Source organism: Oryza sativa, chromosome 1 (assembly GCF_034140825.1).
Source record: "Oryza sativa Japonica Group chromosome 1, ASM3414082v1".
NCBI classification, from domain to species: Eukaryota; Viridiplantae; Streptophyta; class Magnoliopsida; order Poales; family Poaceae; genus Oryza; species Oryza sativa.
Window position 1 is genome coordinate 19,871,007 of NC_089035.1, and position 19,887 is coordinate 19,890,893.

At 38.0% G+C, this 19,887-nt stretch overlaps 1 protein-coding gene across 1 annotated transcript; it reads right to left on the minus strand.

Annotated features, from left to right (window-relative positions):
• Positions 1-37: 37 nt before the first annotated feature.
• On the minus strand, positions 38-19,312 carry LOC9271759 (callose synthase 7). Its single transcript, XM_015766129.3, has 42 exons — positions 18,848-19,312; positions 17,816-17,916; positions 17,070-17,167; positions 16,907-16,991; positions 16,700-16,816; positions 16,462-16,593; positions 16,215-16,301; positions 15,983-16,068; positions 15,754-15,883; positions 14,730-14,849; positions 14,559-14,635; positions 14,423-14,489; positions 13,314-13,421; positions 13,114-13,231; positions 12,662-12,993; positions 12,510-12,562; positions 12,378-12,438; positions 11,221-11,302; positions 9,870-9,919; positions 9,684-9,770; positions 9,515-9,598; positions 7,919-8,001; positions 7,756-7,837; positions 7,497-7,660; positions 7,278-7,401; positions 7,002-7,102; positions 6,844-6,928; positions 6,615-6,766; positions 5,739-5,848; positions 5,364-5,486; positions 5,209-5,277; positions 4,961-5,114; positions 4,779-4,884; positions 4,265-4,387; positions 4,085-4,200; positions 3,875-3,958; positions 2,740-2,852; positions 2,431-2,660; positions 1,186-1,983; positions 1,049-1,099; positions 789-974; positions 38-674 (listed from the first exon to the last, which is right to left on the minus strand). The coding sequence occupies exons 1-42, from the start codon at positions 19,077-19,079 to the stop codon at positions 318-320; spliced, it is 5,718 nt and encodes a 1,905-aa protein (XP_015621615.1). The 5' UTR covers positions 19,080-19,312; the 3' UTR covers positions 38-317.
• Positions 19,313-19,887: the final 575 nt, after the last annotated feature.

A 19,887-nucleotide genomic window follows, 5' to 3' on the forward strand; every position in this document is an offset into this window, starting at 1 on the left:
ACATCCAAAGGTGATAAAATTAGATAAGGTGATACAATTAGATAAAAAAGAGTATTATTTGCAGCAAGCAACTGCGCTCTGAAAATGAAATTCATTGTTATAGAAAATCCTGGTCGTCATTCTCATTGTTTTTTTGTTCCCCAAACACTGCAACCAAGCAATAAAACAATAGGGGCTACTACACACATGCCCTCATATGAACACGATGGAACCAGAAACAAATAAATCCCAGAACCGCCATATCGGTGCCAGGAAAAGTTACATCGGATTGTACTAGTCAAACCTGCAGAGAAGCACAACCCATATATTCATCATGATCAGTCCCTCTTTGAGCCGCTACCATTCTGGCCGGTGAGGATCCTGGAGATCTGCAGCCCCCGGCTGAAGGCCTGGTTGAAGAGCAGCCGAGTCTGAAACTCGGAGACGAAGGGGAACCACGACAGGACGGCGATGGGGAAGAAGATGAGGATCCCCATGGTGTACTCGTACATCCTCGCCATCTCCTGGATGGAGTCCCATGGCCCGATCTTGCGGAGCACATCCCGGCTCCTCAGCCTAAACCTGGCGCAGCAACGCCCCTTGCATGCGGTGCCCCCGGTGCAACATGAACAGAACAGGGCGCAGAGCGGCTCCGTCACCAATCTCCGGAACAATGGTCCACAGAGCTGTGCAATCTACGAGAGTAAAGTGAATGTGATGATTGAATACAATGGACAAATGAGTGGACAATTCTAGTGGGAAGGGGGAAAAAATCAGGTTGAAGTTGTGAGCACAGATGCATCACTTACCTGAAGAATAAACCAGCCAGTAGGGATGAATGCCAAAATACTGGCACCAACATCAGAGACAGTCAGATTGAAAACAACAAATAATATGACCACCAAGCTGATGAGGACAATAAAGACAATGCCCTTGAGGATACGGAATACAAGTTGAAAATTGGTAATAAACTTCTCTCTCCCCATTGAGACGACCTGGAAGAAGAAATATGCTCAACTGTAGGATTACTATTGCAAAGAACATAATACAATACCAAATAAACTGTTACCTTAAGTGATACAAGAACTATAGCTATAACCAGCCATGATAGTGCATACACCTGTGGAAACAAAAAAAAGAAAGAAAAACCATTAGTCCGGTCAGAATTCATACATTGATGCAGAGCACTCTAGTCAGGATAAGTACCATGAAGCTTCTGTTCCCATGCACTATGTGTAAATGATAAACAATACCATATTGGTATATCAAGAAGCGAAGGGAGAGGACGAACTCCAACAGCAGGCTACGTATTGTACCATTCCTCAGGTGGTCATGTTCACTTATCCACCAAGCCTCCCAACTTTGCTCTGGTGCCAGGCCAATACCTCCTCTATTGCTCATCCAATGCCACCAGTCAGTCCAGTCATCAACAGTCTTGTGCCACTCAAAGCATGATGGATTGAAGACAAAAGGTGCAAACAGCCAACAGAAAACAAGGAACCATATTGAAATTGTGACATATAGATACAAACTTGAGCTCCTGTACGAAATGCCATAAGCTAGATAGACAACCAAAAGAATGAGTAGCTCCAGTGCTTTCACAAAGTGGCTCCGGGAATACATCCGGTAATTCTCAGCAAACTTTGCATGGCGCACAACAAACCCCCGGCCTGTACCTCTATATTTTGCACCACCATGAAGTATTGTTCTTCCATAGTAGTGAGTCTTCGTTCCAAGATGGAAAGTGAAGAAAACAGAAGCTAATTGAAGTTGCATTATTACAAACTCTCCCAAGGCTCTGCCAAATCCTTTCTCCAAGCCAACCTCTATCATCATAGGGAGGACGAGCAACATTCCAAGTTGGAAAATAGATTGAGTTGCAAGTGCATTTTCAAAGGGCTTGATGTTCTTAATTTGTGGATCCTGGAGAATTGACTTCTCTAGGCCACTCAAAACAAGATATAACCTCCCGTATAAAAATACATACACTGTAAGAACAGCCACCTGAAAGTAATCAAAGCCATAAAATGCGTTAGCACACTTTGTACAAAAGTACAAACCTTATGTCACATTTTTTAGTTCTTTATAATCTGCTGGTCACTGCTTTAAAAATCATGAAGAACAATATAGACCATTTTATTTCCCTACTAGGTTGTTTTCTTTGTAGAGAATTTATCTCCTCAAACGGAATGCAAAGATAAGGGAGCATAATTATTGGGCCAACATGCTAAATGTGCCTCAAACTTAACTTCACATCCAAATATCTTCCTGGGACTTTTTGTTTTTTTTGCAATAATACTGGTTGGTTATTGGTTTTAGTGGCAAGATTTTTCTAGTTCATATCTTGTTTGTTGTCGTGCTTTACAAACCACAAAGTGAACCAATCAGCTATTGCAGCTCCAGAAACTTTATATGTTACTAAGTTGATGTGTCAAAGAATAAGATTCATACCATACTATTGAAGTAGAAACCAACTGTAGTGAAGTATAGAGACAACATCCTGTAGAAATCAAATCTGTGCCCTAGTCGATAAATATCTCGACAGAGTGTTTGTTCACCATTTCCGTTTGCCACCTTGGCCTCAAAGTTGGATATTTGATTCATTCCAACATCACGTCCTTTACCCAGCTGTATATATTCATGATGAGTAACATTTCCTTGCCGCAGGGTTGAATTGAATCCTTTAATCAGAACAACCATAAGCTTACTGCACAGAACAAAACTAATTTGCATGATGCACATAATCTCTGGAAATTTTACCTGCAAAGATATCCTCGCTAAGGTTGATAACCTTTGATGCCTTGCTTATGCCACCCCTTGTGAGGTGAAAGATTCTATCGAAAACATCAGGGTGACCATAATGGAATCGTACCCTGCATAAGAAATTTGGAAAAATAACCAAAGAAAATAACTCCGCTGCTCATGGTACAATTGTACAAAGATCTACACAGCAAGGTGAAAATCATTCTAGCCTAACCTGTATCACTTGAGTTTTATAATTCCTATATTTACTTAACAATTTATCTCCTATCCTCTCAAAAAATTATCTCCTACACGATAAATTGTACCTAAAATCAGGTTTTACACGGTGAGAATTGTGATAGTACCTAGCCCCCACTGGTTCCCTAAAACTGGTGGGTTATTGGGTGGTTTCTAGACTCACTCTAGGCACTGCCAATCAGTTTGGGATTGATGAAAATTGTTCAAGTTAGTCAAACCAGTCTAACTTGGGAGTAAATTGGTATAAATATCATTACTAACTCACTGAAAATGAGATGAGTAAATAACAAGAATAATTGATTTGTCACATCTGACCAGTTTGACCATAAACAGGTAAGAACTGGCTGGTCCACAGGCCTTTACAACCCTGTCAGCTGTACGTTCCTTGAATTTATGTGCTGTAAATTATCATTTCTAAATTCTAAGTATATTGCCTTCAACCCCTGTGTTCATAGCATGCATGGCCTTGTGTTTGCTTTGCTATGCTATGATTTTGGCTAGTCAATGCCATTTAACAATTTTAGCAATTTATTGTTCAAAATTATAGTTCCTTTACACCTTAACAAGTAAATCTCCCAGCATATATTGATCCTTTATTCCTTGTGTAACTCATAAAAATATTCTAGTTTGGTGGTTGGTTATGGCTCCATGGAACATTTAGTAGTTATCAAAATCCAATAATATGAAAGCTACACATTTGTGGGTAGGAGCTCTGCCATGAATTAGATAGGATCAAAGCTTAGACAAAACCATACTGAATGCTTGAGGAGAAGCCAACAACATGAAAGGAATATGAATCAAGCAGACATTAAGGTTGTGCAATATGGTGACTATATTGCAGAAGTTGTATAAAATGAATTGGCCAATATAATTTTGAAGGTGAAAGGAGACATACTTGAGAGTGTTCGCAAGAACACGTTGTCCAATGGTAACGAAACTAGTCTCTTGGTTTGACATAAACCACGCAAGGGATGAAACACTATATGTCAAGTAAGAACAACATAATGTTAGTACAAAAGGAGTTAAAAAAATAAATACACTATCAGCAAAATTGATGGCGCGCTAAAGTCTAGAGGTGATTAATAGAAAAAAAGAAAAGCCAAACCTCCCAGTAAAGATATGTTCGCGAACACCCAATATTGTTGGTTCAGACTTTCCGTGTTTAATAAGGAACTCTTCCAGTAGATTTCTCATTTTAAATGCTTCCTCAAGGTAATTATCCTGCACAACAGAGAATATAAGATAAACTACTAAGTGGGACTTATTTTACACAGAGATTGCATACCTGGTTCATGTCAATTGCTTGAAGCGCTTCTCCTCTAGTGAAGATTATAGCGTGATTTTGATTATTAGGCTTTCCCTCGCCAATATCTGTTGGTTTACCTGGGAGCCTTATCCGGTAAATTTCCTAAAAAAAGGTTAAATGTCAAATTGCAAGGCATCACTAGTCAGTTTAACTTAATCATGTACTGACTCGGTTAACAACAATATTGAGCTCTATTTACAAGAGATATTTGTTCTAAGTTCATTAGTGTGCAACATATTTCCAGAGCAATTAAGAGGTTATTCAATTCGCTGCCATTTCCTGGAATGTTGACAACTGCACCCTGACATCAGTGTTGATGTCTTTATGCATTTGAATACTGTTCCAATTTATTTTATAAATATTACTATCCACAACTTGATCTACAAGCACTTTATCACTTAAAGGTAAAACCGATCTATAATCACTATCATGGATAATAAAATATCTACAGAAAAAGGTAGATATTTGAGTTCAAGCAATGAAAATTCAGTACCTCATCATTGCCTTTCACAAGAACTGAGTAATATTGTTTCTCCATTTTACCATTTGGTAATGGCACTTCTTTCTCATCAATGTAAGCAATACGCAATGCTGGATACCTGTATTGCACATAACGCTGAAGGATGCACAAAAGATATGTACTTTATAAAATGTAATGGGTGTTCAGCAACTTACGTTAACATGAGATTTAAGATGTTTTCATAAAGACCTTTTTCACGGGAATCCTTTGATGCCTTATGCATGCCATAGAGTTGGCAGGAAACAACATAAGTGAATTTTATATCAGCAATGGCCTTGGACCTTGCAGATTCCTCTCCGTCTAAATCAGCTAAGGTATAACAATGTAGCCAAAGTTAATTGTTTCCACATAAAATGAAAAATGGAGGACCAGTGTTTTGTAACAAGAGCACTATCTGCCTAACCTTGAGCATTTGTCATATCCTCATAGCATTGTAGTTCAAGAGCTCGTCTGTAGTACATCATTCCTCTCACTAGACATAAGAAGATAAAAACAATAAGATCTGGAGAATAGATATAAGTTTGGCAGCTTACTAGAGGATAGAAACATTCATAGTACCAGTTCTGGCAAGTGTTTGACCACGGTAAGATGCCCAGATACGGACATCATCCATGTACCCTTTTACTGCCTCTTCATTTTCTGGGTCAACTCCAATGCGTTCTAGAAAGTTCTTCCATTCATCTGGTGAAGTGACAAAGCATTACTCATTAAATTTTTACTATGAACACAGAAATAAGATGAACTACATTTAGGATACACTAAAATCTGATGAGTAAGATGGTTGATAGTATGGAAAACCAGATTGGTGGAACACATACTCTTTCACTCTTCACATTTATCATGTCACTATTTTTAATTTGTAACATTGATCTGCGGATCCTTCACGAATTGTGTTCAGCAGTTTTTATTGATAAAAAAGAATCTGCAACTCACCTGGATAAATCTTTTGTAGATAGAACAAAATTGAAATGCCATCTTCATTCTTCTTATTCAGTTCATGAGAAGAATAGAGCACTTCCTCATTATAATATGGAGTCAAAACACTAAATAGTGGAGTTTGTTAGAATGTGAAGTTCCTCAAAATGAGTGCAGAGGATAGTAAATTAATAACAGAAGTAACACTGCGCATTATGTACAGGTGTACAGGGCTGAGTGAAGATATAATAAAAAATTAAAAACATCATATCGTTAACATGATTTATTTCGAAAGACATGAATCTGAATATGGTTAATTAAAAAGAACATACATTTGTCCATGTCTCAATGTTCACATGACGAGCACTTGTGCATATAGCTCTATAACCATTTATCTAACAAACAATCTGATGTCCCCTCCCAAAAAAAAACTTCAGTCAGTAGGGAAAAAAAAAACCTTATCAGGCATCGGACCATCCCCAATTTTCAGTTTGGTTCTGAGCAAAACTATCGGGTTCAACCGGTTACTACTGTTTCATTTGCATCTCTAGTCTTTTATGCAAACCAGACCAGGTACGGGCTCTAGTTTCCCCAGTTTAACCGTCGGTCCATTATAGTTAACTATTCAAAATGCAGCATGTATGCACGGAATGTCATATTATAAAAAATCGCCGTACAGAGTTTTATTTAATTAATTTATTAGTCCACATACCAATATATTAGGATATGTTATGTACAAACAAATATGGTGTAATCTAATGGTCTTATAGATTTAGGCAGGTATCAGAATCTCATCAATTTCTGCTGTAACCAACATATGCAGACAGAATAAACTTAGAAATCAAATCTACCCATACTTCTGAAATAAAAGTTCATTGATGATAAAATGCACACCTAAATGAAATCATATCATGAACTTGAGGTGCTTTTGGCATTTTCATGAACAGTGAGTTTGCAAAGAAGGTGATCCTACGCCGAGCATCCAAATTTGTTGGTACATCCATTGCGGAATCCTTCATAGTCAACAATAAGTGCAACCGGACAAACTGGGAGCAAAACATCTATTTCAGTATTAAACAATTAAGAAACAACTTTCAGAGAAGTCACAATGATAGTTGCACACCTTCTCCTTCCAAAACGATTCCTTTATCATATCCATGTCTAAATGTGTGAACCTCTGCTTTCTCTCATTCTCATCTTTCAAAATACTGCCACAGTTTTCAAACAATTAAACCAACACATTTCATATCTAAGGAACTTATTAATTACAATAGTTCTTACCCCTGTCCATCTTTCATGAAATCCCGTGTAGTAATTTCCATAAAATCTTGCAGAGCATTAATGATTTTTCTCTCAGCAGTACCATCAGTAGATTCATTGCTCTGCAAAATGAGTGATAAATACAGATTAAATGTAATATATATATACGCAGAAAAGGAACTAATAAAATAAATCCATTCATTCTTCTGCAAAACGAGTGATTAAATGAATCTGCGTTAAATGTAAATATATGCAGAAAACAAACTAATAAAATGAATCAGGCATAACAGTTGTTACCAGTAGATGCAATAATTTTGCCAGCGTGTTGCTGACTTTGCCAATCTCTGCCATATGAAAATCTTCCAAAAGTGTATTATTTTCCACACTATCAAGCACTGTTTTATCAATGGCATCGACGATTCTGCAGCAGTATGTCAAATGAGCCAAATCAGTAATTTCTAATATATTGTACAGAGGAATAGATTCACCATGTAAATGAAAGAGTATGGCCTTTACTTCTGATCATTATTGTCTAGCAGAAGATTCTTAAGAATAAGAACCAAGGACTCGTAGCATTCTATGACAGCATTGAATCTAGCTTGGTCTAGTCTGATTTTTTCAATCAACTCATGGTAATCCCCTTCTTTAGAAGTCATGGCCATGTGAAGAGCTGTGGGTACCTGGTATATTCCTGAGACCATGAGCATCTCTGCAAAATAATCAAATAATATTGGATAATTTATTATCTATTTCTGAGCAAACAGGCTTTGCGCACCTTACTGGCAACAAGGAAAGGAGGCCATGGAGTAACAGAAAAACTACTTGAAAATGACGGAGCCATCAGTATGTCCCTTTCTCTATCAAAATAAAAGTTGAGGGTTAACCCTACAGTGAATGGCATAGTGGAATACTATTCAAAAAAAGTTTACAGTTCCAACCTATCACTTATGAAGTCTTCCTCTCGTAAGGAATTGATGAATGAATTCCAAACACAAAAAAATCTCCCCTCACCACATGCTTGCTGCAATGAAGGTAATAAAATCACTCAAAATTCAAGTGCCTTTAGCAAATACTAAAGAAATTATGCATTTCTATGTCTTCAGCCCACCTAAAAGGGAAACAGATCCTAACTTACTGCCCTCTGACTTTGAGTGGCTGACATGTGGGCCCCTAGCTCGCGGGCCCATATGTCAGCGACCCACATCAGAGGGCAGTACGTCAGAGGAGATTTTCCCCCTAAAAGATGGCCCCTGTATGCATTGTAGCCACCTACACTTTCATTCTCACTGCATGTAAAAGGGTAAACTCGGATATCCAGATCTCTTGTTTATATAATAGCTTCAGCCTACCTAGTCTCACTAAGTCGGAAGTTTCACAATCTTAGAGGTGTTGGTAGGATCACTTCTGAACTACACACGCTAGTCTAGCTGAAAACCTGATTATGTGCTGCTGAAAAGCTTAGTAACTTAGGAAGGGTACATGTCCTTCTATAGGACTTTTAAGTCGGTGCTACAGTAGAAGGGCGTGTACCCTTCCTAAATTAGTAAGCTTTTCAGCTCAGTTTCAGCTAGACTAAAGTACAGTTCAGAAGTGATCCTATTCCTACCAACAAGAGGAAATTTCCATGCTTGAAAGTTTCAAAATGACATTTGAAACTTCCATAGTAAATGTTTTCTGAAAATACAAGATGAATTTGCTTCACTTGAAATATTTCAAGTTTTGAGTCAAAAGTTGTGAAGCCAATGTGAAAAAATCTCTGCTTTTGCGGTAGGGATGAAGAGGGAGATGACAATTATTACGTGTGTAGAGGGGGGTTTCTGCAGAGGAGATAGCTATCAGATGATGAGGGGAGTGGAGTCTCATTTACTTAGGCTGTCCGTGTTAAGCATAGTTGTAAAAAGGGGACCAGACTGGTGGTTCAATCAGAAAAACCAGAACCAGATCTCAGCACAGTTTGGTTGCATCAAAAGACCAGATGTGCATTTGGACCCCTTTGAACAGCTCGAACCAACAGTCTTGAGGTCATGAGGTGAACTGGCTATTATAAACCTGGAAAGGCTGGGCCGGCAGGGGAGGAAGAGTGTTTGTAATGGGCCAAACGGAAGACTAATCCTTTCCCTCAAGACCCACCACAGCTTAATTTCTTTGGCAAAAAACACAGTTTGGTTGTGCCGAAAGAACCAATGTGCATTAAACTGGGACAGGTTGGCCTGGCTGGGGAAGGAAGAGTGTCTGTGGTGGCCCAAACAAAATCCTAATCCTTTCCCTCGAGGCCCACCACAGCATTCTTTTGTCAAAAAACCAGTAAAGGGTGTGTCAATGGGATCCGATCCCTGGTTGAGAGATTCAAAGCAGTGTGCCTTCTCCATCCTACCATGAAGGCTGCTGCATTTTAAATGGAACATATACTGCATTTAAGTATATTAATATTAACCAACCACGGTTTGACTGCCTAGACCGACTGTCAGCGATGGGTTCACCCATCAATCTGACTTTTTAACCATGATTAGCAGTCCCATGAGGAAAATACAAACCTCTCTATGCGCTGTTGCATGGCTTTTATTGAAAGCTTCTGGCATTGATTTGAATCTGGCTCTTAACATGCCAAGGGTACGTATCTACATTAAAAGAAAAAGAAGATATCTTACAACTAAACATTTTTAACACTGCAAATATATTGTCATACATAAAAGAGTCACTAACCTCACCAACATGACTAAGGGCACCTGAAACACCCCCAAATGCAGTTGAAAAAATAGCATACCATATTTGTATATCCATGAAGTACACCTATAAATAGAGCAGTAGGTTATATCAATCATGGAACAATATTAGAACCTTCCAAGTTCGAGAAAAAAAAATTGAACCTTCATGATTATAATTACATACCATGACGATTGGGGCCCATATAGTAATGACGACACCAAGGTTGTGTGGCACTGTTAAAAATTAACAAGAATATTGTAAGTAAAATATAATCACCATAAGAACCATGCAGATAACATGTATATCCAAAATAACAAGAGAATATTAGAAAAGAAATAAGGAGAAGCCCCATATACTTAATTATATAGTTGCCCCCCTCCCCCAACTGCCACACACACACACACACACATAAAAAATAAAGAAAACTAAGTGTAGTTAATGTATTTCTCTCTTCTCTCATGAAACCACATGACCTCAATTGTTTGTAGCTTTGGATGATCAAACTACAGTTCAAATTGTCTCACTTCTCTTATAAATAGCCTCAATTGTTTCTAACCTTTGGATGATTAACCTATGCAGCAAATTATCTCTCTTCACTTTTAAAGTCACATCATCTCAATTATTTCTAGCCTTTGCATGTTTGATCAAAGGTGTAAATTGCAAAAAGCATATAAAATCAATTATCTTGCACCATATTTTATCATTGTGGTACAGTATTCACGCAGCAATGCACAGGGTTTTCATCTAATGTTATAGGAAATGAAATCACCAAATGAAACAACATTATTGCAAGAGAACAAAATCAAGTTTGGCCCTCAACCTCTGTTGGAAAGCTATTCACTCTGAACTCAAAAAAGGCTGTCTTCCCCAGTACTCTAAAATCTGGACAGATAACACCCTCAACCCTATTCTATGGTGGTTTTGATTAGAGTAAAATGCACCACGGGTACTAAAACTTGAAAGGTGGGTGCACTTCAGTTGTAAATTGCTCAAGCAAGTCACACAACTTGTTTCGGGGGTTCAAATATCACAGAGTACATGTCACATGAACTATTTGTTGCTAAATTAAAAACTTTTGGCGTAAGTTGATGCACTTGTGAACCGCAGAGCAAGGTTACAAGTTTCAAGTTAAGCAAATTAACCTCCATATTTTTACGTGCACTCCTACATGCATATGCTTTCAGTCAACACAATCGCATAGTGCTTAGCAATAAAACAACAAAATTCATCTTAAATTGGATTTTACTGTCAATACTTTTACACCATTGGTTTATTTGTAGCCATGTTTATGAAAGAAATTAATATGGCATCCAACTTCGAAGATGAACATCCCACATGGCATATGTTTTATGTGATTTGCACCTCGGAAACAAGATGGGTGATTCTTTTGAGCTATTTGCAAAATGAGTGACTTAATTGCACCCACCTTACAACTTGTGGTACTGCTGGTGTACTTTACTCATTAGAGTAATTCAGAGGGGACAGGATTGCATTGAACATTTGGTCCAATCTAGCTATATCACAAGATACTTACGGAAAGGGAAGATTTCATGCCACTCATAGTTCCCAACTCCTTGGTTAAGAAGGAACTTTGTCGGACCAATAATTGGGGATATCTGCACAAAACGAAAACACATTCCATAGAGTAAGGAAAAAAAGAAATTGCATACATTAAAACTGTTATCGTAATTCCTGTTGCAGAATAGAAGATAGATATTTTTTTGAAACAAAAAATAATAGACAGTACTTCTTTGTCAAGGTCTTCTAAAATTGAGTTTTTTACTTGGCAGCTGTGTAAACATTAATATAGCTCATTATTAGATTTTCAATAGTTGTTTCCTTTTATATGGTAAAGAAGACATATCATTTTCAAACTTGTATATATTTTTCTAGATTTTTCATTTTTTCAGGGCAAACAAGGTTAAGTCTCTGGCCCATAAGACTACTCGGTACTCACGCCCAGCATGGTACAGCATGTGTTGTACTTTCAAGTTGTAGTACCTGCGGTGCATTCATTAGGTCGAGCCAACCCGACTCTGTGTACAGGAGCTCATGTCAGACCCCATTTAGCCACACCTACCCAAACCGCTGAGTATGCAGGAGCCAACATGCATAATCAAGCCACTAAGACAAATGTGAGCATTAGATGCACGTTCACTGGTGTAGCAGGCACTGGCTTGTACTATCATCACTGTACATGAGAGCACAGGGGAGAGACAAGAGAGGAACAACATTGGATAGAAGAACAAGGAAACATCACTCTCACTAACATGTTGGAAGTGGCACTAGCCAAGCCAAAACAACATGAAGTAATAATGAACACATGGTTTTCTATTTTTCTGCAACAGAAATTTCTCAACCTTGAGGTTAATTGGTAACATTTTTTATGAGATATTATTGCCTAGACCTAGAGTTGTCTTATGCTAGCAAAAAATGAGCTTTTCTTGTACTTCTTGTTACACACTTAACTAGTGGTATGTAAGTTGTGTACTTGTGACAGTTTGCCAACAGAAATCAGAGAAGAAACTTTTGGAGGATCCAAATCCTAATAGTACGGTGTGACAAATGTAATCCTTCAAACAAGTTGGCAATCTTCTGAAAATATTATCTAATTTGCACCAGGCGAAAGCATTAGTAATTGACAACTTTCAAATATGTACTGAAAAATAGTGCAATATTTCAGTAATTTACCTCAACATAAAAACTAAATGCAAGCTTGCAGGTGAGCAAAACGACCCAAAAGAAGACATACCTGTTGCATCCAAATGAACAGTCATATTCAATTCAAAGGAAAACAATAAATTGAAAAGGTGAAGCACTTACTTAATAATGGACAATATATCTTCATGCATACCACGTGCAACATATAATCTTGGCTGATATGTGGCAAAACATCATGTAAGCGCTAATTATGCTCAACACTCAAATTAGTTTTGTATGTGTGCATCATGTTAAAGGAAATATGAAACGCTGACCTGAATCCACCACATAATAAGACCAATTACACGCCAGTTTGAGCGTTCCATGATATTCTGAAGTTGTGGCAACAAGAAAAGAAAGGCAGCCAAAATGTCCGGGACTATATATATGATGATTGCAACATTATATACTGACGGGTTATGCCAATTTCCTACCCAACTATTCAGGAGTTTTCCAGCACCAGATGGGTATCTGATGGAACTAGAATATGCTAATGGAAGAATTATTATCCAAGCAATGGCCACGAAGAATTTTAATAGATATCTGACTATTTGTATCCAGTCCATATTCCCCCATGCTTGGAAAGTAAGCACTATGTCCAGAGTTACTGCACGAGTAGAAAATAGGAGTTATAGAAATAGCATAGCTCTTTGAAATGAATACTATGTAGTACAACAAAATAGTTCAACCTGACAAAATGAAAAGCATTTAGAAGAGAGTACTACACCTTTAATGAAGTTGAGTAGAGCAGCTGTTATAAAGACACTTAAAACACTTCTGAAAACAGTTGCATCAGCAAGCGCAGAAAGAGATCCAGACGAACTCCATGATACTATTAGCATTGCCTGGAAGTGGAAATTCAAGGTGTTTGTGTTGCAAGTTTAAAGAGTTGAAAAGATTCTGATGTACTTCAGAAAGAGGAGTCACCTGAAAAGCTAGTATGAAAAACATCCACATTCGATTAAAACTTCTAAATATGTGTAGAAATGTGCGGACTTCAACAAAATTCGTTTTGGGCTTTGTTGATGTAGTGCGCTGTAAGAAGAAAAAACAAAGAAACATTAGCTAAAAAGCAACTAGCGTATACTGTTTATTTCAAGTGAACATGAAACAGTTCCAAGATCTGAATACTTATCATCCTAAAATAATCTTTCCATGCAACCAGCCAATCACATACTGTCAAATTAATTTCTTTCCAGCCAATATTTTTCACTTGTATTAGAGCAAAATCTGTGATAAGTTCTCTGACACAATATTTCAACAGAACGTGATTTGGCACAGGCATATTTGGATTGAATGGAACAGATTTGTCTTAAGATGAGATTCTGGCAGACAGGTCACTATGGAAAACAGTTACTCCCCTTAATGTAGGCTCGGAAACAGCGAAGAAATCTTCAAAAGAGTTAGTGGTGAATTCATAAAAATAAGGTTAGAAATGACAATGTCTAGCTATGTATTAAGCTCCTTTCCACCTCTAGATAATTTGTAACTAGTATTTTCTTCCCTGACGGCAGGGGCTCTCCTGTATTATATTCCTTTCTAGTAAAATGTATATGCTATGGCTCAAAAAATCTCTTAAGACTTAAAGAGCCCCAAAATCATTTGAAAGCGAGCACAAGCTTACCCAATTGTGAAAGTCACTTAACATAAGGACAAGTCTAGTTGCTTAAATTTTCTTTTTAACTAAGAACTAGCCTTCTTGCCTAAGGTATTGAACTATAGTCATTGCAGACTGCCTGTTAGGAACACAATAATTTTGCAGGATATAGTATGATTCCTCAAAATAAAACCATCAAAACATGCCACTGATTATAAGTATCATTTTGACTGTTCTCAAGATCAAAGTTCTATTCATACATTCATAATGAAACTATAATGTTAAATTCTATTATCTAAAAATGATGAAATCACCATGTGGTTCACCAAACTATTGGTGCGATCTCCCTAATAAGACAACCAGATTCTATCCTTTTGATGAGGGACCACACATTTGCACCATGCTGACATTAATCAAATCAATAATAACTGCTACTTACCCCTTGATAAAAGAAGTCCGCTGTAAGGTCCCATGGCCAGTTAAGCCTTGCAAAACATTTCTCTGACCTGCGTGGAAGAAAACGAAAACTCACAGACTGAAAAAATAAACAACCACACAGAAGATTATGAGATTACCAAAAGTGTTCGTTCAAATCGTCATAGTTTCTCCAAGTAGAGTGGCCAGCTGTACCACCTTTACTCTTATGTGCTTCCTTTTTTTGGTTAAAATAAGAATAACAGTTTGTAAGCACAAGAGCTTCTCCTGCAAGGAAAAATTAAGTTATTTATCAAACTTTAAATACTCACTTTCTGCAAAACCTTGTAGATAGGTTCAATGGCAGTTTTCAGAAATGATCCCTCTTCTTCAAATCCTGGTGGTGATTGAAAATTATTTTCTTCGATCATTTTGTGCAACTGTCTTGCCATCTGCCAAATTATCAGAAAGTAACAGTCAAAACTTATATACAGGAGAAATAAGAAAACCATAAAATAGATATTGCAACTTATGTGATGGTTCATGATGAAAGATGGTTTGAATGGATGTTGTAGCTGGTTGGATATTATTACTAATTCACCTTGACAGCTTGATAACACATTCATGGCTTCAATTCAATCACCTCACAAATTCATTATTAAGGTATGCTTACAGTTGAACCTTGATGTAGGCAAGGATTGCATCACATGGAATAACTCCCATAGTCATATTATCATTTCCAGTAGCCATGCAATGGACACAAGATCTACAATGCTAGCAGTAATATTGAGCTATTTCCATTTGCTTGGACTGAATTTGTTCAGACCATAAAGTCCAAAATAATTTGTGTTGAGCCCATACGGCATCGAAATCTAGAAGAAGATAAAATCGAACACTCTTGCTAGCATGCCTCAGATATTTCAGCAGAAATTTTTTTCGTTGTGTAAAATGGCATATTTGTGATTTATAAAGAAGCAAATGTTTAAGGAGCACCAACCCCACATTAACCAAAAGTACATGAGACTGTTAAAATAATTCATAGAATAAACAAGCCAGGGTCAGTTCTTGAATTTCTGAAAGCGTGAACTGGCATATAATTTAATGATTTGTTGAAAAAGATAGCAACGAAACATTATATATGTAAATTAAATAAATCAACCATGATTAACAAGTTATTCAAACTGGAATACAAAAATAAATGAAAATTTAGATTGGAAAACCCTTTTGTTCCAACAGATACTTACATGGTGGAATATGTCTAGATCAACCATGATCAAGAAGTTATTTAACTAGAAGCCCTTACAGAAGTAAATGAAATCGAGCATGGAAAACCCTTCCATTCAAGCCGATACTTACATGGTGAAATATGTAGCACAGGCACTCAGGCATAAAACGAACATTCGAGGCCTCACCCCAGATAAGAAGATACAACCCAATGTGAAGGAGCATTAATTGTTGTTTATTTTGTGTGACTGTCTCAACGTTCCTGATTCCAGAAAACAGAATAATGGTATTTGAAGACATTAAATATTGAAGGATATTGAGAAGAGAAATAAGCAAAATCTTCATAAACTGTTGAACGTACATGATACTTGAACTAACATGCAAATAGCTACACCATGATTGGTAGTTCTGAAGTATCTTTTTCCATAATTTATTCACAGTGTCAACCTGAAAGTTAACATGCCAGCATACTGTTAGATTTCCTTTTTAATGTGAATACCAAAATTGGTAGCTCGCTAAAGAAAAGCACATAATAAACTTAAAGCATGAAAGCATATATCTTTTAAATGAAACAGAAAGAGCATTCATCTTACCAGAGGATGGTCTTGCCCAGCAGTCCTTGTGCCAATATTTGCGAGCAGCAAAACCAAGTTTTCTCTTTGATTTTCCACATTTGATTTCTATAGTGAGAATAATTAAGTTCAAATGTCACAATGTTTAAATACGGTTGTCAAACATAATAACATGCACATAAATAAAACTGACATGTGGCAGAAAATAACATTGTATCACTTCCATTTGGAACCAGCGGACCATATACATAGACGTTAAAAATTTTACCTGAAATCCAAATGCTAGTGAAAGCCAGTCAAGTAAATCTCGTATGGATTTATTCCCATCCGTGTGCATAGTAGACATGTGTGGCATTGGAAGGCCATCGATGCTATTTAGCGCATCAATAGCACCTTTTATCTATATCATTTACATCAAGAATACCATCATTAATAAAAGGTTTTATATACAGGTAGAAATAGTGTGAGCAAGGAGTCAAACATAGGTGTGAAGAATTATAACTAACCTCATGGAGTTCCACAATTGCCTCAGATGAACCTGGAAAGTTCAGGGGAATAATGTTGTACTTGTAGTTCTTGAAATGAACACTCTTCTCCTCAATCACTTTCGCAATCTTCATCACCTATAACACAAAGTTTGGAAGGTTGTAGAGAAGAATATTACCAGTAACAAGTGAAGCACAGGGCCTTAAGCAACAATATGCAAGAAGTACCTCAGAATCAACTTTGTTGTTTGTCACATCTCTTAACACTTCATAAAGAGCAGATGCCACTTGGTAACGTCTAGCCACTTCCTCACTGAGCATTCAACATCACAAAAGGTGGTTAAAACAGATCATCAATAAGGAAACAGCTAATCAGTGCATTGATACTTACAAGTTTCTCTTTTCTGATATCCTACTCAGCTCAGCACAATAACTCTTATAAAATCGTTGAATTTCCTTTGCATCATTGCCCATAACTTGGGTGTCGTCCTGTTAAACAGAGAGTAAACTCAAGGGTTCATCACTGGAGAAAATATTATGAGAAAGAAAACACTTTTAAAATGGAACATAAAGATAATTTTAATCAAAGTAAAGGTAATATTGCAAACATAATCACAACAGGATCATTTTAGAGTTCCATGCCAAGGATGATACACAGTCATGACTCATGAATGATTGCCAGAGCCGTTATTGGCTATGTAAATATAGGACTCTATATGTTTGACTGCTTCAAATGCCAGCTGAAAAGAATATTTTTCCCTAATATCAAGATAAATGAAGTAATGAAAGAACGTATTTGGCCTCATGGGTCACGGCAATATATTAAGCAGCCATTTGAAAGAGAATAAGGTTTTAATGCCCCTGGAGGGCACCTGCTCCCATTTGTAAGGTTGTAAATGACTAGCAAGATTATCTACATCGTAATTGTTCTTTATAGAAGACTTATCTAATATCTGATTCCGAAGAGTAAGAAAACAAGAGTTAATAGACAGTGTATTTACATATTAACCAGAACAAGGGTAAGTTCAGTACCAGAAAATATGCACTAAGGCTGTTTCAACAGAAACTCAAAGAGAAAGATGCAGATTTTATCTACACTGAGGGAGGGTACCTGCAACATTACAATTTCAGACATACCTGATCTAGCTTAACTGACATGTATGTTTTGAACTGTCGAACTCCACGTTGGACTGATGATGGATCCATTCTTTGGACTTTGTTGTACGCATATCGGCGACCTTGATACAAAAATGCATGTAGGAACAAAACTCATATCAGAAAGACCTGTACATCACAATACATGAAAGAAGGAACCAAATAGCTGATAAGATAAACAAACACGGAAGCAACCACCTAGTACCAAATCGGTTCATGAATCATGATGCACTATGGCATGCAGTGAACAAATTTCTAGTTAGCATTTGTATCAACAAAATGAATTCATGATTACTTTTATAAAACTGTCGTGTGTATTGCACGGTATACCCAACTACTAGCTGTCCCAAGTAAATTTACACATAAAAGTGCAGTATTTGTTGAGAGTTCAGCTTCTCATGACTTCATCTAAGCTTTGATGGAAGTGAAGGATTAAACCATCTGCTCTCTGAAAAAAAAAACTACTCAAATCCAGCATAAATGTGCCTTTGCACTCTTGTACACTGAAAAGCGAGAACTCCTATCCTGTCCCGTTATAAAGTAGGCTATCAAACCCTGGTATGCATATGAGTTACTCAGGCCATAATTAGTCACACAATCACCAGAGGTGCATGTCAACATGAATGTCTGCTGTACACAACAAGCATGGGTAAACGTTCCAACGAAATATGAATATCGAGATCGCAATGTAGGCCAAACAGTACAAAGTTTAGCTGTATAATTTTCAGGACCTCCCGCTAATAATCTGTCAAGGTGTGAAACAAACAACCCAACCCAGCCAACTCAATAGTATGCACTATGCAGCATGGAAATGGTTTGCGCTTGCGCCCATCATATTCGACACATGAAGCGGAAACGCAAGTTACTTCAAATTAATGTGGAATAGGCATGAATGAATTAGTCAATTCAAGTCAGCATTATCAGCTTAAACAGACGTCATTTGAAGCCGGGGTTTCGGCGACCTTAGCCACAAAGGGATTCATCACAATGTGTGTGTGAGGGGTGAGCGCTTACAGAGGAAGGCGACGCGCGGGCTATCCTGCTCGACCTTGTCGGCGGCGCGGATGAAGGGCATGACCCCCGGCGCGACGGCGTCGGGCACCCTCTCCCCGGCGTCCGCCACGCCCTCGGGCAGCCTCCGCGACCCCAGCGTGTGCGCCAGCGCATCCCGCCTCCACCTCCCCGCCCCCGCCCCCGCACCCGCACCCGCCGGCACTACCACCTCCGTGGACGTCGACGCCGCCATCGCCGTCTCCCCCCGAATCGTGGTGGTGTGAGCAGCAAGGGCTCGGTCGGCGCCGCTTTATACGCCATGGGAGAGAGAGAGAGAGAGAGAGAGAGAGAGAGAGAGAGCGGCGGCGCGCGGCGGGAAGGGAAGGGGAAGGGAGGAGCGCTTGCGGAGGCGGGCGGTATTCCTTTCCCCTACTCGAGAGTCGGTCGAGCCCCCCGGCGAGGAGGAAGCAAGGAATCGAGCTCGCCGCCTCTCTCTCTCTCTCTCTCTTTCTCTTTCTCTTTCTCACTCCGAGTTTCGGCCGTTGGAGGTGCGGTGCTTTGCTTTCTCGGGAGTACTATAGCTTTGGATGATTAGCCACATGTAAAACTGAAATGTAATTAACATATAATTATTAATTATTAAGAGGTTTAAAATATATTTGTTTTTTTTCAAATTAACTGCTATCTCCGTTCCAAAATAATTATAATTCTAAATTGTAGAGCATATATTAAGATATTAAGATTTGAGAAGAAAGATTAGAATTGTGTAAATATATATAGGTAAGAATGAAAGATTGGTTGAGAGTAGAATATGAGGAAATTTGAATGAGAAATGATTAATGAGATAATTAAGCAAATATTTTATAATAAATTAAAATTTTATAATATAATTATTATGGGACGGAAGTGGTTCTAAAATGATTGTTTTTATACTAAACGTATTATTATTCAGCTGTTCAATAAACGAGACGTCAGACGTGCACTGATCAGTTTCTCTTGCGCCGCCCGTTAGTTTTCCCAACGGCTCTGCACTCTTGCGGGTGGATGGTGCGTGCCACTGG